Source organism: Zingiber officinale, chromosome 3A (assembly GCF_018446385.1).
Source record: "Zingiber officinale cultivar Zhangliang chromosome 3A, Zo_v1.1, whole genome shotgun sequence".
NCBI classification, from domain to species: domain Eukaryota; kingdom Viridiplantae; phylum Streptophyta; class Magnoliopsida; order Zingiberales; family Zingiberaceae; genus Zingiber; species Zingiber officinale.
Window position 1 is genome coordinate 1,510,477 of NC_055990.1, and position 27,515 is coordinate 1,537,991.

Here is a 27,515-nt window from a genome sequence, read left to right on the forward strand (position 1 = left end):
GTCGATCCGACTTAGATCCATTTCGGATATCTAAGTCGAGATCGTGACTAGATTCCGGTCTCGGAAAGACGGAATCTAAGTCATACTATTTGTGCTAATTCATACTATTATAAAATGTGCTAACAATCTATGTTGCAGGTTATATATTGCCTCGGACTAACTTTGTTTTGCAGGAAAAGGGAGTTTTCTGGAACAAAGTGGTCCGGGCGCCCGGAGGTCCGGGCGCCCGGAAGGGATCCGGGCGCCTGGAAGGCAAATTATATCCAGCCAAGTCGTTGCCACGTGGAGCATCACGGTTTGAGCAGCTACGTCACATTCCAGGCGCCCGGAAGGAATCCAGGCGCCCGGAACAACATATAAAAGAAGCCCCAGGCAGGAGCTTCAATGCATCAATCTTTCACATCTGAGAACTCTGAGATTACTCGCTCTGCTGCTCTGCGCTCCAACGACGATCACAAAGCTCCGACGACACGATCCCGCTCTTTTAAATTCCTTGTCTGTCGGTACAGCTTTGTTTTTCTTTTCATTAGCTTCTTTTTGTACTTAAATTGTAATTATCCGAATTGCTAGTGAATTACCCAACGAAAGTACTCAAGGAGTACGGGCCTTCGAGTAGGAGTCGTCACAGGCTCCGAACGAAGTAAAAAAACCTTGTGTCTACTTTACTTTTCCGCTGCGCTTATACTCGATATTTTCGAATCGATATTCTCCCCCCCCCCCCTCTATCGAATCTAACGGTCCTACAGTTATACCTTTCTTTGTAAGAAACAACCTCTTGATCTTCTATCGTATTCCTCTTCTTATCTCGGACGTCGTGTGGGCGATGATCTACCGAGACGAGAATCACCCAAGCTTCTTTCTTCTCCAAGCAAGTTTCGACCACCACAAGAACTCCAAGAGAAGATGAGGTTCGGGCACCACCACCAAGCTCCAAGGGATGTTAGAAACAAAGTCTCCTATCTCTCCTTCTTCCTCTAACAATATCCGGCCACCAACAAAAACTCCTTGAGATGAAGATGCCACCGGCCAAAAAAGAAGAATAGGAGATGGAGAGGAAGAGAGGGGTCGGCCACCAACCAAGGAAGAGAGGAATCAAAGAAGATATCTAGTTGTGAGGTGAGGCACCTCTACCCTCTCTTTTATATTCCTTGGTCTTGGCAAATAAGGAAAATTTTATTAAAAACTTCCTTATTCTCTTTGCCAATGAAAGGAAAGTTTAATAAAATTTCCTTTTAAACTATATATGGCCAGCCACCTTAATCCCTCAAAACAAGGAAAGTTTTAAACATAAAATTAAAACTTCCTAATTTGTTTCCGAAAATTTTTAAATAAAAATTTCTCTTTAAAAAATTCACTTCATGGTTGGTCATAAAAGGAAACTTTTATAAATTAAAATCGCTCTATTAAAACATGTGGATGATTTACAAAACGGAAAGTTTTCTCTAAAATTAAAATCTTCCTTTCAATCTACAAATACTTAAGGAAATATATCAAATCTTTTCTTAATCTTTTGTAGAAACTATAAAAGTAAAGATTTAATTTTAAAACTCTCTTTTAAATCATGAGGATGGTTAAAAAAAGGAAAGTTTTATCAAAAATTAAAATATTCCTTTTAATTACAAATAAGGAAAGATATCAAACCTTTCACTTAATCTTTTATAGAAAGTTATAAAAGGAAAGATTTAAATTTTAAACTCTCTTTTAAAACCATGGCTTCCACATAAGAAAGATTTTAAAAAATAAAATCCTTTTTAATTTAATGTGGCCGGCCACACCAAACTTGGGTTTAAGCTAGGGTCGGCCACCTAATGAAACCAACTCACCTTGGTTTGGCTGGCCCTAGCTTGGGCTCCAAGCTAGGCTTGGCCGGCCACCTTAAGGTGGGTAAGAAGGTGAGTATGAGTGGATATAAAACTTTATAAATAAGAGGCTACGATAGGGACCGAGAGGAGGAATTGATTTTGGTCTCCTGATGAAATTAAGTTGGGTGTCCCGAACACCCAACTTAATTTCATCAATAATAATTCATACCACTAAAGAGTTATTATTGAACTATTGCACCAATCCCAAATTACATTTTGGGCTCCTTATTATCATGAGTGTGTTAATCTCCCTGTGTTTAAAATATCGAATGCCCACTAATTAAATGAGTTACTGACTGTAGGATCGAAAAGAATTTAGATATCTCCATAATTGCATGATATTGTCCACTTTGAGCCTAAGCCCTTATGGTTTTGTTCTTGGGTTCTACCCAAAAGGCCTCATGCCAATGGAGATATCTTTTCTCTTATAAACTCATGATCTTTTCCATGTGTTTTCAATGTGAGACTATGTTTGCAACCTTGCAACCCCAACAATCCCCCCTCAAACAAAGGACCACAGGTCTTCCTGTCCCTCGGCCCACCCGACCTACTAGGACTTCCTTGCCTAGCCGCAACTAGGACTTCCTGCCTGATGTCTGGTTCTCTTAATCCGAACATAGGAGCCCCCTTTCTTTGTTCGAGGTCAATATTGTACCCACATTGCTCAATTAGATCATAGCTCTTGTGCACAGTCGGCGGTTAAACCTTCTGGCAGTCCAGGCTCTGATACCAATTGTAGGATCGAAAAGAATTTAGATATCTTCATAATTACATGATATTGTCCACTTTGGGCTTAAGCCCTCATGGTTTTGCTCTTGGACTCTACCCAAAAGGCCTCATGCCAATGGAGATATCTTTTCTCTTATAAACCCATGATCTTTTCCATGTGTTTTCAATGTGGGACTATGTTTGCAACCTTGCAACCCCAACACTGACAACTCACTTAATTAATATCTAGCTCCAAGAGTAGTACCACTCAACCTTATCGTCATGTCGAACTAAGTCCACCTGCAGGGTTTACATGACAATCCTTATGAGCTCCTCTTAGGGACATTATCAACCTAGATTACTAGGACACAGTTTCCTTCTATAATCAACAATACGCACTATAAATAATATCATTTCCCAACTTATCGGGCCTCTTGATTTATCGAACTAAATCTCACCCATTGATAGTCAAAGAAATAAATACTAGATATATGTGTTTGTTATTATATCCAGATTAAGAGCACATACTTCCATAATATCAAAAGGTCTTGTTCTTTTATTCAGTCAATATAAAAAGAACTTACTTTAAATGGTTTTGCTCAATACACTCAGAGTTTACTAGTGTAATTTTATAGTTAAGATAAATTAATATCAAATTACACTAGGACTATTCTAATGATTTGTTCCTTTCCATCTTACTCGTGAGCTACTGTTTATAATTTATAAGGAATTGATAACATGATCTTCTATGTGTGGCATCACACACCATGTTATCTACAATATAAATTAATTGAACAACTACACTTTGCATACAAATGTAGACATTTGACCAATGTGATTCTTTATTTCAAAATAAATGTTTACAAAAAGTTAGACTTTTAGTATACACTCTAACACATGTATCAGCAAGGATAAAAATCACAATACAATAATCGTGGAGATTTTTTCTTATTATATTATAACACATTCGAGAAGTCGAAATAAATAATAGATAACTTATTTGAACTCCTTGAAATCTCATAAATCCATAAGAATTGAAATGGGTACAATTTGAGGTCTATAGGTCCATCAGTGAGTTTCGGTCAAAATCCACTGATGAACTTAAAGACCTCAGATTACACTCATTTCAAGTCCTGTGAATTTCTGAGGTTGCAAGGAATCGAATGGTGTCATCCATTGCATATTTTGACTTGTCCGAAGGTATTAAAATGTTATAGAAAAAATAGCTAAAGCAACCCAACATGGGCATAATATGGTTAATATCAGACCCATATTGGGGTTGATTTATCTCGTGGTGGATATTATCTTTTAATAATTCTTATTTTATTTTGAATTTGGTTAATATTGTTATACCATTTTTTTCAACTTTAGTAAATATGATGTAACAGATGTTTAATGAGGAGTCAAGTAAATATTCATACCAAGAAAAGATGCAATGCATGCTCCAATTGCTAGGTAGACAAATTCCAATGCTATCTGTATGCAATCAGATCCATGGCTATCAAACATTCTTTTTCCAACAAACTTCATTCTTTAACTATTAAATATTTTTGAGGAACCAATCGTGGAATAGAATGCTAAAAGGATAATTGTAATGCACATACCTTGGAGACTTGATGAAGCACATCATGTTCGTTTGAAGCTCCTCCAAAGGAATGGATCAAATTTTTGAAGAGCACCATCATAAGTGGTAGAGAAACTCCATTCCCTGCGGCACCAAGCGAACCCAACAACATTAAGACGTAATTTCTGAAGTCTACGAAGGAGAATAATTTGTAGAAGGGCACGGTGAGCGTGCTCTGATTTTGTTTCTTGTCCTTCCGACTCTCTCGCTTGTTTTGTTGCTCCCCATTAAACTTATGTTACATTATCTTACTATTTTATTAAAAATCTCCCCCCTTTACTAACTAACTTTGGTGAAGCCTAAAATGAATTTACGTTACTGTCTTTTTTTCTATTCACACTAAAAATAATTTAAGGTTTATTAGTAATTTTCTTTGGTTGTTTTATATAAAAAATATAGTTCTCTTTAGTCCCACATCTTAGAATTGACAACACTATGATCAAAGAAGCTTTTATAAATATTTTAGACCGACGATGTTAAAAAATATACTTTTCTTAGTTTTTTTTATTAAGATAAGTATAATATTAAATTAAAATAATTTTTTGTATAGGGAAGCCCATTATAATAGTTTATTGCTGGGATTCTCTAACGTGACACTTGAAAATCCAAATAATTCGGATTACACACGCAAATATGGTACAACAAATCTCAACCAAACTCAAAAGAAAACAAAATTGATCTAAAAGACAATCTCTACCATGAGATAATTCAAGCCCAACGTTTTCCATATTAGGCTCAACATGGATATGATATGAAACATATCAGGCCCATGGTTCATATCATGCTTACATTGGGTTGTTTTAGCTGATTCTTTCGACTATATTTTAATACTTTCAGAGAAGTCGAAATATGCAATGGACGACACCGTTGGATTCCTTGCAGCCTCAAAAATCTACAGGACTTAGCTTGAAATGAGTCTAATTTGAAGTCTCTAGGTCCATCAGTGAAACCAAAATCTACTGATGGAGCTAGAGACCTCGGATTGAACTCATTTCAGGTCCTGTAGATTTCTGAGGCTGTAAAGAGTTCAACGATGTCATCTATTGCATATTTCAACTTCTCCAAAAGTGTTAAAATGTTATCAAAATAAAACACATTAAACTCTAATCCCGTGACCCATATTATGTTTTGCATGCATGCATATCTCTTAAAGAGAGAGGAAAGAGAAGATGAGAGAAAAAAGAAGAGAGGATGTGTGCATGGTAGAAAATTAAGAAAAAATAAATTACATGAAAAAAAAAAATTGACAAATGATTGAGAGATAAAACGAAAAAAAATATACTATTTGATAAATATTAAAATATAATATATTTTTATATCAATTCATAAATCTAAATATGTCTTTTGATAAATTAATTACCTAAAATTAATTTAGGAAAGTTGACGCGGTGCTCTTACAATGCCTTAACGGCCTGGGGCATGGCTCTCTCGTGAGCGTAAAAACGTTTCTTAAAACGGTAAAAAAACAGAAAAACAACTGACTGCAGGTTCTGCAAAGTGGTGGTCCACCTGCTTTGTCCAATAATGGTCAGGGTTGATGGTTGGGCGACGAAGTAATAGTAGCCTTTTCCCGTCTCTCCACGTCGCGCCTCGAGGTCGTCGAAATGGAAATCTCATACATTGTTGTTATAACCAAATCCATTGAGCCTTTGAGAGATACCTCCGCTCTCGTTTAGGGCCAGCCGAATTAGGGATCTTTCGTCTCCGATTCTTCCTTCTTTTCTACGAGAGATTTGGATCTCGATCACGTCGTCTCGATCTGCATCTCTCGGGTAGCCTCTTCTTCCGACGATCTGCTTGTTGATCCATCGCAGTGTGTTTTCTCTGTTTGATTTCGTGGTTTCGTTTGCTTTCATTGTTGATTGTTGGCCGCTTTTTGCGTGATTTCATCTGATTTGGTTATTGTTGGAAGAGACTCGTGGGTTGCGTCTTCGATTGATTATGAGGTTTGTTTCGATCTTCGGACTCTGGGTGAAAAGGAGGATATCAAATCTGGGGGCGTTCTCTATACGCTGGACCGTATAATTCTTTTTGTGTTTGTTCTTCCAATTAAATGTTCCCTCTTTTGTGTTGAATTTCCAATATGACGATGGTTTCTTCCAAAAATCAGGCCAGGTGAGTTGATGTCCGCTCAATTCTCGGCCTTCTCTTTGTTCTCTCTGCGACCATATGAATGATGTTTTATTACACTTAAGTGTGCTTGGAAATACTAATGTTGTAAACCGTGCTATTCATCCATTAAGATCTCTGTTTTCAGAATATCATTTGTTGCAACATCTCGGAATCAACTTTGTTTCTGGTCTAGCTTTCTAACCCCTTCCTTGTTGTTGATACCTTTTTTTGTTAGCTTTCATACAATGACAGACTGATATAATTGGAAGAAAATTGTTATATCCTACCAAATGCCATGATGCAATGTTTTTTGACCATCCTCAACTATTTGCTTTTATATTGAATTGATCTTTGGTTTAGAGCATTCTTTGTGACGATGCATTTTAATGTTGTTTTTGGTGTCTTTTGTTTCACTAAGAAGTTCTTATGGATTACGTTGGTAATCTGTTCAGGCATCCTTGGTCCTGATTTCCCTGCTTCACAATTGGATGCTCGCATAATCTGATTATAAACAAATAGATTTCACTGATGGAGTAAATTGAACTGTCCATTCATGGTTTCTTTTGCAGGATTATCTTGTGTTACACCTTGAATTTGAGATATGATATGTAGCTCATTGAACTGTCTGAACCTTCTTTTTGTTCATGGCATTCATATTACTAGCTAACCATTTAAGGTTTCATTGAACTTTATCACTATGATTATGTGCTGAATGTTGAACAATAGCCTATTGGTGAACCTTGATTCCTCATGCATATTCATATATTATTCTCATTGTTAGTGTTTTCTGTTATAGTGATCTTGTATAATTTGGCTTTGGGCTCTTCATTTGCATGAAACTGTGATTTAATTGTAGATAGCATGTTTTAGTTAATCTTCACCCTCTGGTTTCTTTGGTTCTTACTCCCTCACTGTTTCAATTCTTTTGATAGATAATATCGATCAATTCTGAATGCCCATTTGGAGATTTTTTTTTTAATTTGCGATGATTAATATTTCAGGGTTTTCTGTGATTATCACTAACCATTTCATTTGGTAAAAGCATTTTTTTTATGAAGTTGGAACTAGTTATAGTGGTATACAAGTTTAAATTGGGGACTTAGTACCTGCTACTACATAATTAGTAATTTAGCATTACTCCTGGCGCACAGTCTCTTGATTTTGAGAGTGGTGGACGACATCTGTAGAAAACAATGACAATTCTTTGTCTCCAAATAACGTTGACCAAGGATCACTAATTTTAGTTTGTTTTAATTTATCTAGAGAAACAAACTAAGAACAATAAAAAACCAATTACAATTTATTGTTCGTCAGTATTTCTATTATTGCAGGATGTCATGAAAACAATAAAGATAAGTTTTTATACTTACTATAAAAGACAGTTTTGACCATGTTGGTTTTTTTCCTTATATTGGATCGTTTACCTATCCAAAAATTATTTGAATCCATATGTTTGTTTTTAGTATTATGGGCTCTATGGGAGTGCTACAGTGTTTTGAAAATTTCTTTTCAAAATCATTCTTTACTTACTTTATTCAGTATTCACAGGAAGGATTTTAAGATGCACACTAAGAAAATCCATTTAAACTTTGACAGAATCATGGTAATGGAGATCCTTGCGCATGATACTAATCAAGACAATATCAATGAAGGAACTGAAGAGGACAACTCTTTCGTTGCCATAAAAGAAAGCAAGCCAGAGACTAAACATGGCAATGGACATGAATTAGTAAGACCCAATGTAGCCAATGGAGAAGCTAAAGAAGGGGATCGATCAGTTGATGCAAATTTTCCAAGGGATGCTGTGGAAGAGTGGCCTGCTGAAAAGAAAATTCATAATTTCTATTTAGTTAGGTATAGGACCTTTGAAGACCCTAAACTTAAGTCAAGGATTGACAATGCTGACAAAGAGGTCACTAAGTGCACCCAAAACAGGGTTCAGATTACAGATGCGTTAAAGGCAAAAAGGGTATCGTCATGCATTCTTATTATTTGGTATTCTACTTTTTTTTCTATGTTTCTCTATTCTTTATTTTATTCCAAATTATTATTTCACTTTAAGTAGGTTTTTCAGTTGTGACCTTGTGGCTTTTTGATAAAAACCATAGATAAGGCAGTTTTTAGTCTCAAATATTATTTGTATTTAATCGTTTAATTGCAGTCCGAGAGGTCAAATGTGATTTTGCAATTAAAGCCTTTGACTGCTGAGGACAGACAGTATCGAATGATTATGGATGAAAAGAGAAAGTCAATGGAACCACTTCAAGATGCCCTTGGAAAGCTACGTAATGCGAATATTGCTGTGAGGGAAAGGGGCATGGGTTTATGTTCTTCAGAGGAAGAGCTCAATGATCTTGTAAATATTCACTTTATTGGTATTTTCTCTTGATCAATATTTTACATTGGGTGTTGTTAACCTGATTGTTTCTCTTTTGATGAGACAGATTTATAGCTTGAATTACCATATGCAGCATGAGAGTCTCAGTTTGGTTGAAGAAAAACAATTGATTAAGGAGATTAAGATGCTTGAAGGGACAAGAGATAAGGTTATTTCTAATGCTAGCGAGAAGGCTAAGATTCAAGATTCTTTTGGTCATAAAGAAGCTATTCAAGACCAGGTCAAAGTAAGTAGCAGATATTTCCCTGACTACTACGTATACAATTTTTAGATGATTAATCTCACCAGAGTGGTCTTAGACTCTTAGTGTTCTTGGAAGTCGTTCTTGATTAGAAACATATATTAATATTATTTATTATGATTTTGTGCTCACAGCTGATAAATGATGACATTGGCGGAGTCAAAAAGGAGAAACAAGCAATTCGTATGAAAATCAAAAGCCTTGAAGATGAACTCAAGATTATTGATGATGATATTAGTTCCTTACAAGAGGAATTGGAAAATATCAACAAGAAAAGAAACAAGGCATTTGAAACTCTTGTTGAGTTGAGAAAATCTCGCGATGAAGCGGTATGAATTTATATGTGCATCTGCAATTGCATGGATTACTACTATAATTATATTCTGGATTTACTTGTAATCCATATTCATCTTGACATGCTAACTCTTACCATATTCATACCCACTATAATCAAGGTTTAAAATCTTACACAAGTGGTAAGCTGTTGAACTACTTTATATTTGGCCATCTATATTAATTTAAAATATTGAACACATCGTATATGTAACATGCATAAAACTTAATACATGCAACATAAGTGTTTACATTAATCCTTGCAATTTAAAACATTAAAAACATGCCTTATAAAGTGATTAGACTATTGGGCGTTTTTTCCCAGTTCATCTTTTCTATGCTTTCACAATCTGCTCAAGTAAATTGAAACAACTATTTTGGCACGTTGCTTTATCAATTAATTTAATTCATTGTAGTGTTGTATTTTTCCTTAAGTGCTTGTCACAGTAATAGATTGCATCGAGCTAAATTGATATATTTCACAACTAAAGAGATTGTACAAATGAATTTTAAATGTTTTATTCTGTTACTTGTTTCTTAGTTTTCATTGGTTTATGAGTTGGTTTCTTCCCTGAGGTGTTTTATCATTTTGAAGCTTTGCATTATACAGGCTTTTTCCGAACTTCTAGGATTTTGGCTTTGTAGTTACCAACAATTGTAATGTTGAGTATCTTGGTTGTCGTTGGTCTTCAAGTTCTAATTTGTGTTTCATCTCTCTTTTTCCAGTTACGATTAGTTGAATTAATATTCCCAATCGCCATGACAGAAGACATTATAGAATTATAGTTTGGTGATTGGGCTTTGTTCGGAAGAAACAAGTAAAAGGAATTTAGGTTTTCATGAGATTGACTATATTTGTTTCCCCATTGCCTGCCTTGCATGAGAATCGACTTATTTCTACGACATTTAAGACTTCTAGCTCCCCATTTTGTCTGCATTTCATGTTTATAATCTTGGTGTTTGGTGGACTGTAATGTAAAGGGGTTATTAGTATTATTCTTGTATCATGATCTTTGTTAAGTTGAGATCTTTGATAGTTGAGTCTAGGCTGTATTTCTCACAATCTTGGACACTAATCATTGATTTTTTTTTTCTTGATTGTAGATAGGTAAGGCAAGTTCATTATTTATTGTTCAAGTAATGGTAATCTTTCTTCTTTTTTTTTTTTCATAATATGTTAGAGGGCTAGGATAAAGTTAATTTAGTCTGAGATAAATTTTTATCATTGTTTGCAGTACGTAGTAATCTTTCTATGGTAAGCACTTTGTGTTGATCAACAAGTGGGATGCCCCGCGCTATCCAATTCTGTGTTTCAAGTTTGCTTGGCAGTCACATCAGCTTTGCAGGTGATTTCCTAGCTCACAGGTGCAGCCTGGATGTTGTACTAGCTCTGTGCAGAGCTTGCAGGAAAACCCCATTTACAAAGAGAACCTGACCGACAACCCAACTTAGGTTTTTAGAGGTAGTTTCATGACTCGAGTTGTTCTTGGCTACAGAAACCATCTTGGGAGTTAGGGAGCATGTGGATGCCATGGGAATTAGGATAGGAGTTTCTTCCTTGTAGAATTCACTGGGTTTCTGAGGTGTTTTTGGTGAGTTATTAATTGTATACTCTAGTTAAGTGAGGTACCAAGTGAATGAGACCTTATCCTAAGACAACACTAGAGCTTTTGTGCTTTCAAATATTTTGTTTTTTTTTCTTTTTTTATGATTACATGTAGCCAAATCACGTATTTAGGTGTATATTGTGTTATGCATATAGCTTCTCTGTTGAAGGATGTACTGGGTGTTGATCTATACAAGGAGAGTTGAAGCAAAAGATTAGGGCATCCCGCCCACTTGGTATTTGTCCTAGAGGAGTTGTCTTAGTGACACTGACCGTAGTAGCTTCAACTCAATTGTTTGAAGGCACGAGCATGAATGATTTCAATTTTCTCTCTCTGTCATCCGTGTTTCTTTCTGCTCATTTTTTGGTATCCCACTAAACCTTTTCACTCTGCTGAAACTTATTTACCTTCTAAAATTTTTGTGATTTTGTATACTAGTTCGAATATATAATTAATATGATTTGAATTAAGAGAGTTGGTGGGGATTGACATCCAGTAGATTTCATACATTAATCAGTTGCCCATTTGTAAAATGAAGTTGGTAGTACAAAATGTTTATCCATCTCTCTGTGTACTCCAGAATTCTTGCTTCTTCCAAAACCGTGCTGTTTTAAACCGTGCTAAGGATCTTGCAGCAAAGAAGGATATGACATCACTCCCAGACTTCGTGTATACTGAGGTGTGTCAATTTTCATCTATCATCGACTGCTACATTCAGATTTCTTATGGTTATCTTCTCTATGTTAGGTTGAGAAATTTATGTCCGATTGGAGCAACGGTGAAAGGGCTTTCAGGGAAGATTATGAGAAGAGAATTTTGTCATCACTTGATAGCAGACAATTGAGCAGGGATGGAAGGATGAGGAATCCTGATGAAAAGCCAATCATTCCAGTTGAGGGACCAGCAACACGAGATCTGGAGGCTGCGCCAGTGAAGCTGGCCACACCAGCAAAGTTGAATGCCAAACAAACAGAGGATGTACATTTGCCACAGCAGGATGTTATTCCCAACAAAAAGACGCAAGAAACCAACGTTAAGAAATCATCCAAGGTAGTAGAATCAAGAGCAAAGGCTGAAGATCCTACAAGCATTGCCGACTCACCAGCAATTGAGAAACCTCAGGAGACTCCAAAGCCAAATGAGATTGATGCTGTAAAACTGAAGGAGGTGAAGAGAGAAGAGGAGATTGCAAAGGCTAAGTTGGCCTTTGAAAGAAAGAAGAAGCAAGCTGAGAAGGCAGCAGCAAAAGCAGTTGTTAGAGCTCAAAAGGAATTTGAAAAGAAATTAAAGGCATGATTTCGTTTGTGAAAATTGTGATACTCTTTCTCACCCTTTCTCTTGTGTCTGAAACCGTTCACATTTTGTTGAAATTTGATAGGAAAAAGAGAAGAGGCTTAGGAAGAAGGCTGGGGGATCGACACCTGATGCACCCACTGAGGAGCCAGAAGTTGAATCCAAAGTTTCAGAACCCGAAGAAGTTACTGTCGATACCGATACTCCAGTTGCAGAAAATAGCAAGGGACGGAAGGACAATGCTAGATTCAGAAACCGACCAACTGGAAGAGGTCAGGTTCCTAAGATCATGCTGAAAAGGAAAAAGACCCCATCCTATTGGATATGGGCTGCACCTGCTGCAGTAGCTGCGGTGCTACTAGCAGCCGCGGCATTCTACTACTTGGCTTCCACTTGAAAGTGAGGATACCAGCAAAGATCATTCCCTCAAGATATGCACCAGTTTTGCAGAATGGGATAGCATAACAACGAATCGGGCTTTATACTTTCACCATCCCCAAGTAAACTTTCTCTAGTCAAAACATCACCTGCTGCTCTACTCTCAAGTCGTCGAATACTGTCAACTTATGAACTCTTCTTTTAGCTGCATGTATCCCCCCATTGAATTTGATATTCTTTTTTCATGTCACTGAATAACCGACTGTTTCCCTTGTTTTAAGCCAATATAACTTCTTTTTTCTCCAATGATTAGTTTCCATAATTCTTCCTGTATCGTCACAGCATACAGACTACCATGGTTTAAAGCTTCCTGACATGCCAATTGGTACAGGGCGAAATATTTTATCCTGCTCGACGGTCAACACATGAGAAGGCACGAGATGACCAGCATGCCAATTGGTCAGTCGTGACTCGTGTGTAGTCAATCTATTTTCTTCTTCTGCCACCGATCAACATGCTAGGAATCTGATAAGAAAGAGATTATTTTAACAATATAGGTCCATGATAAAATTGAACCGATCTTATTCAAATTGATGTAGCAAAAAGGTAATTAGTTTTTGATAGTGTTTTTTTCATCAATCTTTAATCAAAATTAATTGGATAATTAACTTATATTAATACGTATACCTACATAATTCAATCATATTTTAACTATTTTTTTAAATTTTTAAAATAAAAAATTTGAATAAAACTTTTAATAAATGTTAATATTATATTGTTGTATTGGATTGTTTCAATAAAAAAAATTAAAACTTTGATACTTTTCAAGATTTGAATCCTTTATACATATTACTCTTACTCTTTTTGTTAATTATTCGTGATCCTAATTCGAAATTTCAAGATAACTTATCAACTAAGTGTTTCTGAATTGGGAACTTCACCTGGATGGAACTTTTATTTATTTACTTTTCCCAGCTAGATCAATCCACTTAGCTACCTAACTAAGCAACTTCACCTTCTTGAATGACACCACCGCCATCTTCAGTACCAAAACGCTACCGACATTGTTCCTTTTGTTTTGATTATAGAAAAAAAATCACTCTATGACTTTTCATATTATATATTGTTAACAAATATATATTTTTTTAAATTATTCAATTATTATTCCCCAATGATCTTCTTGATTGTTTCTTTTATCATTAGAAGGAATACATATTTTCATTTTACTATGTTTTGCGGGAAGGCAAATGAAGTTGATCGAAAAGGTCACGAATTGAGCGACCTATGCGAGATAGACGCGTAAGATTGCTAACGAGTTGAGCAGGTCGATTGAACCATGCAACGCGAGCTGATCAGTAGATTAAGTTAGACAAATTGATAAGCTACAAACCGTGCATAATGATCATGTCGGTAAGCTGAGCAGGTTGGATCAAGCAAGTTAGTACGCATGAACCTGCTCTGAATGTCAGCAATCAAAAGATCAAGATTTTTAGATCTGGCCAAATGTAGCAAAACTATTGCGAACAAAATCTGAACTTTCTTAGGCTTTGAAGGAGATTTCTAGCCTTTTAAATACCTGGGAACACTTATATTCGCTCTATTAGATTATCTGCAAATTTGCAAAACATAATTAACAGACAGGCTGAAAAAAGTTTGTGTTATGTAAACTCAGTTATCGGTCATTGAATCAATTGACGTTAATGTAAAGTTTTGTAAGAAGGAAGAGTTAGTTTAGGAACCTTGTCTTACACTGGGAACAACTTTCTCAAATATAAGACATGAGAAGATCTTTCTTTATTATCCAAATAATACTATTCACAGCGATGACAAGTGTGCTTTAATTACTCTAGAGTCTAGATGCCTTGTAATCATGTCTAATTGCACTGTGTATATCTACAGCAATAGCAGAAGAAAAGAATTAAGCACCTACATAATCCTGAGATCTTTGGTTCCTGACCTTCGATGAAAAAAGGTTGACCCTCTAGTCACCATCCGCTGCTCGCTAAATCTTAATTTTTTTTTGGTCTGCTAATTCCTATTTGCATCTCCTACCTCTGCTGGAAGTTCAACTTCTTGATACAGAATGCAAACATGAAAGCGAAGAAGACAGCAAAGCCAACTAGCACGGTGGCAACAATAGGCATGAAGTCAGTGTTGTATCCATAGTAGTCCTTGATATAGTCTTTGATCCTTTGACGTTGAAGTTGACCTGATCCTATCACATCGAAGTCATGTTCCAAATCACCATATTGTGTCACTATGAGTCCATAAACAGTCCATTGAAGTGGGCAAATCCAGTAGTACCAGACCCACCATTTGGGAATTCTCTGCAACACATTGATCAATTCAATCAGAATCAACTGCGACAACAGAAGCAACAAATTTTGAGCAAGAGAGACTTACTGGTCGAGGAATGAAAAAGCCGGAGAAGAGATTGAAGACGGAGTAGAATGTGGCAGCAAGGATTGCAGCAACTTGATGATTTGGTGTGAGAGAGACGGTCATCATTCCATAGTAAGTGAAGTATAGGAAAGAGAAGAAGGAAATGAAGTAGAACCAGAAGAATTTTGCTGCAGTCCATTGGAAGCTCATCATGGAGTATACGATAAGAGCATAGTACATCGCCTGAACTACCACATATGGTATTTCCACAAGCACCTGCAACGTATTATGTGAACTACTATTCATCATTTGTTCAATTAAGTGTTTTTTGTGTGTCTAAATGCCTAGATAATGGATTAGTATCAACTTTGTTTTTTTAGATAAAATAGTACCCCTTTTTCCGGAGAGCATTTTGTCTTGGTAAAATTAACACAGGACTCATACCTGAGCTAGAGCATATGGTAAGGCGGAGTACATTCCAGCTGCCCGTTCCCGATAAAAGACAGTCCTCTCGATTGACACAAGTGGTTGCACAGTCCCACAGTTATTAACACCAACAAACATAACTGCAGCATACATGGCTCCAATGACGATTCTAAGACTGTTAGAATCCTCCCTGCATCATCAAGCAAAGAATTGATGCATCTGTTTCTACATAAAGCACTATCACTATGATGCATAACCTAAGAATCTTTCTATTAGCTACGATAGGAACTCGTGACCTGGTATAATATGATACATATTTGCTTGGAAACCATCAAACTGTAAAAACTTCAAACAATAGTCAAACAAGCATAAAACAAGCAAGGACTTGTATCAATGGCTAGGAATGAGGCAGGATTTATGTTGTGTTAACATTGACAGAAGGAATCAGTGGAAAAATACAAATCTCAATGCTTCACAGATTCGATGTTTCTTCTTAACCAATCCTGTCACATTATTGAAAAAACACGAATTTCAATACCTAATTTCCTTTTTTTTTTTTTTTTCCTTTTCCCTCCCCAAAAGGTAAATGCAACATTAGTCTCATGGCCTGATCTAGTACAATAGCTAAGATTTGATCCATAACCACTTTGCATTTCAAGGAAGAATTGCATTGACTAAATCTACCTTCGGTCTAAATTAAGTTAAATAGAATCTCTATCATCTGGCAGATCTGGTCAAATATGAGACTTCATGCACCTCAAAGTTCAAAGAAAGAGTGAAATGATGTTTGTTTTGGCGTCCCTTATACTTATTATGCCCAGCACTGAATGGGCTGGATTATGAATTAGAATGAAAGAAAATTTTATATCAACTCCCATTGTATTCCAGAATCACATAGCAACAAGGTGTAATGTTCTTGATGTATTTACCTTTTAAGGCCAATCCTCCAGAATATGGTCCCTAACAGTACAGCAGTGACCAAGGTGAAGAAAAATCTGACAAGGTTATAATCAGGGCTTCTCCAGTAAGTCCACCACTGCTTCCAGACACAGGCTTTGAACTGTCCCCATGATGATTGTGAATACTTTGTAGGGAAATATAGATCGCTTGTTCCTGCTGCTGGTTTATTGAGCTCATTCACTAATGCTTTGTTGCGCCTGATCATAAATTGCAATTAAAACAATGCAATCAGCATTGCTAAATATGTACACCTTATAAATTACTAAAGCAATGGTTAAAAGAAAGTAATGGTACAGTAGTTTAATAAAGTAGTAATATAAAGGTTGCATTTCACTCACTGGAATAGATTTGATGACTTGTAATACTCAGCAAAATCCATTCCCAAACGTACTTCGGCAGCAACTGAACTAACTTCAAGCATCCATGTCGCAGGATTATATTTGTCCTTGATTTTTGGAACTCCGGGAATTGCCTGAAACAATCAAATTATTATTTAATATTCTTTAAAAGTTGTTCATTACTTCAAATGGAAGGTTAGCCAGTTAACTTAAAATTAATATCATGAGAGGCTGCAATGATGAATGCAGCAAATTGGACAACCAATTATAAACTCAGTTGAAGACTTGAAGTGATAAAATAAACAGTCAGATGTTTATATATGAGTTTGTACCTCAAAGTATTTGATTATCTCGTGAGAATTTATCCCCAAAGGTCCAGAGTATATCACTTGCCCACCTCTTTTCATTAGCAGAAGCTGTTTCAGTAACAAGGTTTATTTTATTGGCATGTAAACAGGCATAAATTCTACACAATATATCATCTATTATTAGCTACAGTATGTATACCTCGTCAAACGCCTCAAATATATCTATACTTGGTTGGTGGATTGTGCAAACAACAGTTCTTCCAGTGTCAACTGTGTTCCTCACAGTTCTCATGACAATGGCTGCAGCTCTTGCATCAAGACCAGATGTCGGTTCATCCATGAAGATGATAGAAGGATTAGCAACAAGCTCTACTGCTATTGTCAGTCTCTTTCTTTGTTCAGTGGAAAGCCCTGTGATTCCTGGAAGACCCACTATGGCATCTTTCAGGTTGTCAAGCTCAACTAGGTCCATCACTTCATCAACAAATTTCTGCAAAGAAGGAAGACCTTTAATTCATTGCATTCTCAATACCAACCTCAGTACACACACATACAATGCTTGTGAAAGTTATTTAATACATACCTGTTTTTAGAAAGGATGTAATTTACAAAATATAAATTTTTTCATTTAAAAGGGAAGGAAAGGAGTGAGGAAGGATTGACGAAGAGAGCAAAAGTAAGCAGAACATTCTTAGATTTGATGAATGGGCAAAAACTAATGGCCCATTTTGTATATTTATGTCTAGCAAGTTCATTAATACTATGACTTAAGACCCCCTCATAGCCAAGTCAGTAAGTAGATAAGAACTGATCCACATTAATGCTCCTAAACTATTGCTTTGATCGAGTGATCAGTAACTGAAAACTTTGTGGCTTTGTGCTAAACTGCAAGGTCCTAGATAATTTATGTATGATTTGAGTCAAGATTATGATTTAATATGAAGATGTAGAAATTCAGAAGGGGAAGAATTAGTCATACCATTTTTTCTTCAACAGTGACTTCTTGTGGAAGGCGGAGAAAAGCAGAAAATATCAAGGATTCTTGGACTGTCACCTGAGGTGAGTGGATATCATTTTGCTCACAGTAACCAGAAATCCTTGCAAAAGTCTCTTGTTTCTTTGGGTACCCTGAGATAGTGATGTCTCCCTCAATGTAGCCACCAGTCTTTCTTCCAGCCAGAACATCCATGAGGGTGGTTTTACCAGCACCACTAACTCCCATAAGTGCTGTTAAGACCCCTGGTCTAAAAGTCCCTGTCACATTTCTTAGCAGTTGGAGCCTATCTTCTGTGACTCCTTGCTCTTTCATTTCCTAAAGAACAGTAAATTATATCTTAAATTGAGACCTAAGTCACATTCAATTAACATGGCACACTTTTAAGTTTGCTTTGATTGGACTTTGTTTTATTTTGCATTGCCAAGGACAATTAGATGGAAAGGAACATTTAGACAACTTGCAATGTCACAATCACTAATGAAAAAAAAATATGCAAGACATATTTTTCAAAACCTCAGTTAATTGGTAGTAACTGGGTGATCAACTGAAGCTAATTAGATGGATGGAACTGATAGTTGCACACGTAAGAGATTAAAATGTTTAAAGAGGTATTGTGTTGATCTTTTATTTTGCAAATATGCAAGTTCTAAATATTTGCTTGACCATAGAAAGTTTGAAAAACATATAAATTAAAGATAGAAACTCACTGGAGGCATATCGACAAAGTAATTGACTTCGTCAAAGGACATGGAAAGAGGTGTAAATGGAAGAACCATTCCTCTCTTAGGAGCAACATTCGTGACTGCATTGATGGGCATTTCACGATTATATCCGTTTGAGTGACTAGGATTCATTCGCATCATCATAACTTCACCTGTCATAGTCGATCATTTTAAAATAAATACAAGGCATCAATATCGCAAATCATGGTAAAGTTTAGTTGGAAATTTATGGGTGGATTGTCTACATACTGGTGTTGTTCCCATCCGTTTTTGACAAAGCGTGAGGTACAGACTCACTCTTAGAGCTCATCCTTCTCAGTCGTGGCAAATCCTTTGCTTCATCTTCGACTTCTTCCATTTCCCTTGCTGTTTCTTCAGATATAACAGCTTGTGGTTTTCCAATAGCTATGTCAAATTAGAGACTGATCAGCTCAGTTTGAGCAACTAACCTTCTCTCTAATAATTTAGTTCAATTGGCAACAATAATATTGCACCATAAGCAAAACATACATATAAGAAGGGTCAAATCAGAACAACTGTTTTAGGTTCTATAGGATTGGAAAAGTAAGATTAAACCTTGACAGACAAGCTAAATACTCAAAAGAGTTTCAAATTTTTTGAATTTTTAGATTTTTTTTTTCTTTAAGTTGGAGGTAAGTAGGGTTGAAAAAATAATTTTAATTTTTAAATTTATGAATCAGATAATTTTATAATTCAATTAATGTTGGATCAGGTTGATTCTTTTCTTTTTGAATTAAAATCTTATTCGACATAACATTCTGATCCGATCAGTTGGATCATTAGTACAGATCTTTGTAAGTAGTTAACAAGGTAAGGGTACCAATTCACCTTAATCATGGCAACTTTGCTTTCATCATACAATAAAGCTGCTTGAATCATTTATACAGCTAGATGGATAGGGACTTACGATTCAAAAACATCAGGCAGACTGTAAATAGGACATTGAAGATGATGCTATACCCAAGAAGTCCAGCGGCTCCAATCCAATACCATCTTCCCTCTGCAAATACATTGACATTTTGAAGGATTGCTGTTCCTAGTGGTATACCATTTACCTAGCATGTAATAAATAGAGTTCTTGGTCATTTATAAGAAACTTAATCAACATCATATATTTGAAATAGATATAGAAGTGAGTGCCAATTAATGGTTACCTTTTGGTTCATCCACCTTGGAGACAAAAACTCATTCACAGCTAAAGCATTATATGCATAAGTAAGCGGTGAAACCCAATATCCCCATATCCACCAATTTGGGATCATTCCTATAGAACAGAAAGAGAAGACATAAGTTGGATGAAGCAATGGAACCAAAAAGTGTCCATTGGATGTCATGATTACTTTAAATGTATTTACACTATGTTCATCAAATGTTAACACATGGACCAAAAGAAGAGTTGTAGACAGATACCTTTTGGTAGAATGAAGCCTCCAAGCACAAACATGATGAGAACAGAAAGTGCCCCGCCGGTGTTGGATATGATTATAGACCTACAAAGGCCAGCAATGCTTCTGAACATGCCTGCTGCCAACTGCTGAATCAAGAATATTAGCAGCATCTGCTTGAAGAATCTACAATGTGAAAAGAGGTGAGCATTAATTAAAGCATCGTAAGGAGGTTACTTTTTGAAAATGATCCAAGCTATTAATTAAGTAGGATGAAATCCTTGGGGATGCAATATAACCAATTATTATAGTGCATGATTTAACACAAACACACAAACACACACGAAAAGAAAAAAAAAAGTCTTTGAGAAGCTTTGTACCTGCTTGCTTCTGGCGCATACCCTATGGTGTAGTAGGTCATAACAGTCCAAACAATGGTCTCCAAGATTGATATGGGTATCCGAAGGAGAAAATTGGGCAAGGTGAAAATCCATGCAGGGTAGAAGAGGAGATCCCTGTGCTTGTAGAATACGGGCAGACGCTCGATGGCAATTGACAACTCCGCAAAACCATTGAAGAGATTCACGATCAAGCCAAACAAAAGCGCCCCTATGTAAACGGTCCCATCGTCTTCGTTCCTTGTGTGCATGCGTGGCCTCAGCCACACGGTCGAGGCTATGAACCCCACCAGGACAATCTTCAAGCAAAGAAAGGAAAGGCTTGAGTACAGAGTAGCATCACTGAGAGGATCGGGCTTGTTTCGCGAAAAGAACAAAAGGGCAGTACCATAACGGTCTTGGAGATGTAGACAAAAGAGTTGCGCTTGATGAGAAGCCACTCCTTTCCGAACGAGGCCTTGAGCAGCTCCGAGTAGGAGACGGACTTTCTAGAGAAGACGAGAGCGGCCTTGTGGCTGCGGGCCTTGTCGAAGGGGACGGACAACTCGTTCTCGAGGCGAAGGCCGACGTGGAATCTCCGGAATCGCTGCGCGAACTCGGACACCGAAATGTAGCGATATGGCTTCTGCTTGTCCGCCCAGTACTGCTCCTGGTCCTTCTTCGACGTCACCTACTCACGGACGGAGTGGAGTCTCACTCGAATCAGTGCACTCGTAAAGGAAACACTCACCGGTCGTCGATGTTGAATTGAGAAGCGAGTAGTTCGGTACCTCTTGCAAGAAGTCGGCGGTGCCTTTCCGTTCGGGGCAGCGGAAGCCGCAGGAGGTGAAGAAGTCGAGGACGTGGTCGCGCGGGCCCTGGTAGACGATCTGGCCCTCGGAGAGGAGGATGATGTCGTCGAAGAGGTCGAAGGTCTCGGGGGCCGGCTGGAGGAGAGACATGAGGATCGTGGCTTCGCCGAGGTGGACGATTTGCTGCAGGCATTTCACGATTTGGTAGGTGGTCGAGCTGTCCAGCCCCGTCGAGATCTCGTCCATGAACAGCACCTTGGTCGGCCCGACGATCATCTCGCCTGCGACAACAATTTATTTTCAGAAATAAATAAATAAAATCTCATTATTTTTATTTTTTTTATTTCAAATTTAAATTTGCTTCGGAGGTCGTTAATTATCCAAAATTATTTTAATATTTAATTCAGAATAAAATCGAAAATTATGCGGTTGGCCGTGGGCCAGCACCGTGGTGGTTGAAGTAATTTTCAAACGGTTTAGGTGGAGATACATTCTGCGACAGTCAAATTAAACTTTAAATATTGATTATATTTTTAAGAATGATTTTTCTTCGATCAAGAGTTTTAGTTAGTCTATCGAACTATATTTTAAAAGCATCCGGTCATAATTTTAAGATTTAGATAATAATAATAATAATAATAATAATAATAATAATTATTATTATTATTATAATAATAAAATTTAAGTAAATGGGTGAAAAATCTCTTACCACAATTTTAATTTTATATCAGTCATCATGTTTAAAAAACTTTATTTCCATTAGCTCCCTAACAAATATCTCCTCATATTTTTTTAAATATAATTTTTTTAATATAATTATTTTTAAATTCAACTTTTTTAATTTAAATAGAATATATAATTGAACATTATTTTTTTCTATTTTTTCTATTTAATATAATTCCTTCTAAATTCAATATCATTTAAAAAAATTTAATATATTTTTCATTCAATTAAACATAATTTAAAAAAACTTAGTATATTTTTCATAGATGAAAAAAAATAATACTTAATTTAATAAAAAATATATTATATTTAATTTAATATGCTAAATTTAAAAATAATTATATTTATTTAAATTAAAAAATATGATAAATAATTAAATAAATTAATGTTGTAATTTATTTAATAAATTTTTTTTTTTCTTAAGAGACAATTAATGGTAAACCTGTTGTGACTCGCTTCTTTTGACCTCCTGAAATGCCTCTGTGCATCTCGTCCCCCACAATCGTATCGGCGCAAATGTCTAATCCCAGTATCTGCACCACCGATCGGCCGTTCAGATAATATTAAAAAAATATATTTGAGAATATAAATGAAATCAGCAGATGATATTTGAGGGCTGGGGTTGGTGAGCACCACAAATTTCCCTTTTTACCAACCGCTGGACCCCTCCCATTTAATTTTTGATGACTTGGTCCACTGGGGACAAATCTTGTCAACTCAAGCGATCGTATCGCAAGAATTATTTAGCGGACAAGTGGCTTGGCATTTAGCGCTGAGTTATAAGTCTATCTACCACATTGACCCGTTATCCTGTCCGGCCACTAAACGTGTCGTACGTACCCTGAGAGTGTAGTCCGTTTGAAGACTGCTCTCCACTCCTTCAATCGCTGTAGCCTGAAATTTAAGATTACTATCAAATTATTGCCTGCTCGTAGAAATGGTCCTCGACCAGTCAGATCAGCAAGGTTAATCAACCTTCATGAAGAGATCCACTTCAGCTTCTGGAAATATTCCTGCATCTTTCTCCCTACTTGCGAGTTCCGAAAGAAGATCTAAACAAAGCCATTAATCACACAGCTGCTATGATTTTCAACACTTATAGTCTGAGAAGAAAACGTCGGCACCCTACCGTATCGGGCTCCTACTCCTTGGCACCTTCCCGAGAAATCGAGAGTTTCTTTGACAGTCATTTCCCCGACGTGGACGTCGTTCTGGCTGATGTATGCTGCAGTTTTCTGTGGCACAAACTCGTCCAGCCTGTGCCCGTTGTAAGTTATCTCTCCGCTAACCTGTCAGAGAAAGATTGGAGTTCACTCTGGTCGCTAATTTCACGAGTACACATGCACGATATCGGACACCGAACCTTTAGAGTTGGGTCAAGCTTCGCGGCCAAAGCTAACAAAAGGGTGGTCTTCCCAGATGATGGAGGGCCTAACAACAGTGTCATCCTGAAATCAAGTTCACAGGCAGCTATTAAGACTCCGGCCACGTAGTTTTGCCCAGCCACATACGGGTGTGCATGATCTCTGCTCACCTTGACGGCTGTACGATTCCTGAGACGTCCTTCAGGATCGTGAGGGTGGTTCTCTTGGTGAGGTTTATACCCAAGAGGGAGAGGGAGGACTCGACGATGTCTCTGGCTGTATTGGCGAGCGTCGGAAGAGCTCTGTCTCCGACATGGCAGTTGGCCTCCACGTTTAGGTGTTGAAATCTTACTTCTACCGTTGGTAACTGGATGCCGACCCTGCGTCAAAAGTCTCTTTGGTTAATTGAACTAAACAACAAAGTAAGAATTAGTACTGGTTTGAAAAATCATTCAATCAACGGGTTCACTTGTCAACTTAGGCAAGCAACTTTTGTATCCAATCAAATTTGAGATCCCATCACTGTCATAGGTATACATTATCTACTTGTTTTTTTTCCTAGTTTGTATGCACTTGAATTCTCTTCCAACAATAAATTTTCTACTGTAGCTATTGTGTGTTTGCTGAATTATTTTGAGGGAAAACTGCTAGACGCTAGAATACATATGAATATATAGATTAAAAAGATAGGAAAAAAAACATACAAAAAAAAAGAAGAAACAGGGCCGAATAATCTTGTCCTAACTAAAACTCACTACTTATTCACACAACAAAGCAGCTTTGAGTGTAGAATTGATGAAAATTGGGAGAAAAGGGCCCAACGAAGATGGGGAAAGTGCTAGGAGCAAAGTTGCATTATTAGAGGACAGATGTTACGCCCAATTAAATTGGCAAAACAAATGAACCATCAACCTAATTAAGGAGGCGATAGACACTCTCTATTGGATTTGCATAAATTCCATCTGAGATATTCGTCATAAAGAAGGAAACAATAGGAACCATAGTATTATAAAAAGAAAGATAAGATGCAAATGGTTGTTTGAAACAGGTCGTCGATTTTGTGGTGTGAAACAGCTCTGGAGTTGAACCTTTTCAAAGGTTTAAAATTGGTACTTATTCGTTTGCACATGATAGAATAAAGATCTATGCCCTAATGGATTTTATCTACCATTAAAATATTGAAAATAGTTTTTAATTTCGAGAATGAATTGTTCTGAAACCAAAAAACTGGAGGAGAGAGGGTCTGGAAATGGTTACTTGTCGATCCGATTGCGGAGCTTCTTGAGGAATCGCTCATTGTCCTCCTCGGCGACCTTGAAGACGCGCTCGATGAACTCCTGGCGCTCGGTGATGCCCAGCTTGCGCACGTCCACCTCCCTGTGGTGGTACTGGCGCCGCTCCTCGCCCGGATCCGCCGCCGCGGAGCGGAGGATCCCGGTGCGGAGGCGGTCGTAGGTGGGCAGCTTCTCGAGGGCGGCCCACCGCAGGGCCTCCTCGTCGTCGTCGACGCCGCTGCGGCTGCCGCCGGAGCGCCCCCGCGTGCTGTTCCGCGAGAACACGTCCTCCATCCCCCAGGTGCCCATGTTCATCCCGCGGCTGATGCTGCGGCTCAGGCTCCGGCTGGCCCGCCGCCCCGAGTCCCACACCCTCTCCACGCTCTCCATCGCCGATCAGCCACCAAGCCCCCCACGGATCTGACCTAGCTCGATCGCCGCCGCTTCGGATTGCAACTTTTTTGGAGATGGGAGTGGAGAGGGCCGAGGAGGTGGAGTTGGGAGTGGTCGGTCGCCCCCATCGCAGGTGGGTTTATATAGCGAGCGAAGGGAAGAAGCCGACGGTTTTGACTCGGACAGCATTAAGACCGCGGTTGGTGGGTCGACTCGTTGGGTTCCACTAGGGAACCGGTCAGTAGCTTTAGGTGAATACGTACATTTGAAATAATAGTGACGATTTGAAAAACATGGCAAATTAAGCAAAAGTGGTGGAATTTTAGGCATTAATTATTTCAAACTTTAGGTAAATTTAAATAATTATTTATTTATTTAAGAAATAATGCTTTATTTTGCTTTTAGACTTTTTGGGTTTATTTGATCGAATACTTAACCAATGAAATTATAAAATATGCCAAATTTTCAAAATTAACAAACTAATATGATCATTTTTTCCAACTCTTGAACTCCACAATTTAGGATGTCGTTGTAGAGCGGTAGGTAAGAGATCTGGTTAGAGCAGAGTCATCTCAATCCAATTCGACAAGGAGCTCGAGTTAGTTCTACGGATCTCGAAGTGGCGCCGCTCAACCAAGTGGATTCAAGTTCTTGTCGTCCCACTCTTCTTTGGTCTGATATAAAAGACTGTTAGTATAAACAGACGAAGATATGCAATATTTTTTTCTATAATTGGCTAACTATATCATTTTTATTTTCTACTACTTAAGTGTTGGACGAGTTTCATCAACATTCATCTTTACCTCTCTTCTAACTTTACTATGTAATAACAACTTGATGAAGATTCATTAGATTTTTTTTATTATTTTAGTAAATTTTCATTTTTTTAATAATTTTTTAGTTGTTTTTGGTATTTTAGATAATTTTTATTTTTTATTTCTAGATTTTGAGTCTCCTTAATTATTAAAGGATTCTGAGTCTTTTTATTTTTTATTAGAATTTATTTCCTTTCTCTATCTATAAGTTAAAAATTGAGTTCTATAATTTTTTATTTTTTTTAATTTTGGGTCTGTTTAAAAATTTTATACTTGTAAATAATTTTTCTTTTTGTTAGAATTTCTTTCCTTTTTTACACGTTAGAAATTGAGATTTATATGTTAAAAAAATTTTCTTCTTGCATCACAATTTTCTTGTTCGTTTGTCAGCCGTGGGGAAGTTTCAAATTTTGATAGTCGCCATTCAACCAATCTTCATATGGGCTAAACGTATCTTCGGTGGACCTCCTTTTCCATCCGAGCATGACAACGAACAACCCTTAATTTGCTTGATCCAAAGACAACCAAATCACTTACCAATTAGGTTAATTATCGATTCAATAAGAGCCAATCTGATAAGGAAGAAACTTCTATGATTACTTAAACCCTAAATGCTCAACCCTCCCAATAGAGTACTAGTTCAAGACTTTCATTTCGGTCATGAATGATATTCATGAACCCTAAGTCTTAGTACAATATGAAATTGGAGCAACTATTTTTACTCCAATAGTACAATATGAAATTATGTAACCATTATTTTCGTCTTTCATCACAAGGCAATTATGACAAAATCAAAATTTGCAATAGATTTTATTTTCGCAAGAATTTCATAGTTTTTATCGTTGCAAATGCCTTTATTTTCAGGGTTAATCTCTTTGGCATGACAGAGGTTTTGTCATGACTTTAAAAGTTTTATTAAAATTTAAACATTATAAAATTAACAATCAACTCAAAACAATTCATATTACGTGCGTTACAAACATACCAAACGCATATTTTTTAGGGGTCAATATGAATTCATTAATTCAACATAAGTTAAAACTTAAGATTGAGGCAATTTATTTATTTATTTAAAATTGGTTTGCTCGATCCAACTACTTTGGACAAGAATGGCTAGGAAGAGCATAGAGTGCTCATTTTTTCCAATTAATTAATGAGAATTTTAATTTGATTTAGTCTTTTACCTAATGAACTAGTGACCCATTAAATTATGAGTTAAAATTTCAAATTCTAACTAGTGACCCATTAAATTATGAGTTAAAATTTCAAATTCTAACTAGTGACCCATTAAATTATGAGTTAAAATTTCAAATTCTAGTTTGATTTAGACTCTTAGCTAAACAAAAGTAAATAAGTAAATCATCATTTTCTAAAAATAAAAAGTTGATTCATTTTTGTAAATCCTTGAGGTCACAATTATTTAAATAAAAAATAGACAGTTATAAAAGGTAAAATAAGACTAACGTACAATTGATTCAATATGATCTAATTCTTCTTTAAGACCTCGTATTGATAGAGTTTTATGCACCAGATTATTATTTTTTATTAAGTCAACATTGTTAAAAAGTAAAAGTTATAGAAGTAAAAAAAAAAAAAAAAAAGAGGCATCTTTGGTAGGTTTGCAAAGTGGTTAATGGATAAGCGTTAAGATATTAAGATTAT

The 27,515-nt window shown here is 36.7% G+C and overlaps 2 protein-coding genes across 2 annotated transcripts; one reads left to right on the plus strand and one right to left on the minus strand.

The window, feature by feature from the left end:
* Positions 1-5,797: 5,797 nt before the first annotated feature.
* Positions 5,798-12,862, plus strand: LOC122050955 (proton pump-interactor 1-like). The gene is made up of 8 exons (XM_042611832.1): positions 5,798-5,966; positions 7,903-8,275; positions 8,468-8,662; positions 8,751-8,930; positions 9,080-9,274; positions 11,466-11,564; positions 11,633-12,175; positions 12,264-12,862. The coding sequence occupies exons 2-8, from the start codon at positions 7,907-7,909 to the stop codon at positions 12,573-12,575; spliced, it is 1,893 nt and encodes a 630-aa protein (XP_042467766.1). The 5' UTR covers positions 5,798-5,966; positions 7,903-7,906; the 3' UTR covers positions 12,576-12,862.
* Positions 12,863-14,321: 1,459 nt separating this feature from the next.
* Positions 14,322-25,156, minus strand: LOC122050956 (ABC transporter G family member 42-like). Its single transcript, XM_042611833.1, has 23 exons — positions 24,629-25,156; positions 23,542-23,751; positions 23,371-23,455; positions 23,137-23,296; positions 22,983-23,059; positions 22,848-22,901; positions 22,450-22,540; positions 21,264-21,565; positions 20,882-21,163; positions 20,476-20,792; positions 20,121-20,281; positions 19,865-19,974; positions 19,618-19,765; positions 18,939-19,094; positions 18,675-18,841; positions 17,950-18,282; positions 17,170-17,460; positions 16,995-17,078; positions 16,663-16,796; positions 16,294-16,521; positions 15,383-15,554; positions 14,960-15,214; positions 14,322-14,883 (listed from the first exon to the last, which is right to left on the minus strand). The coding sequence occupies exons 1-23, from the start codon at positions 25,033-25,035 to the stop codon at positions 14,605-14,607; spliced, it is 4,503 nt and encodes a 1,500-aa protein (XP_042467767.1). The 5' UTR covers positions 25,036-25,156; the 3' UTR covers positions 14,322-14,604.
* Positions 25,157-27,515: the final 2,359 nt, after the last annotated feature.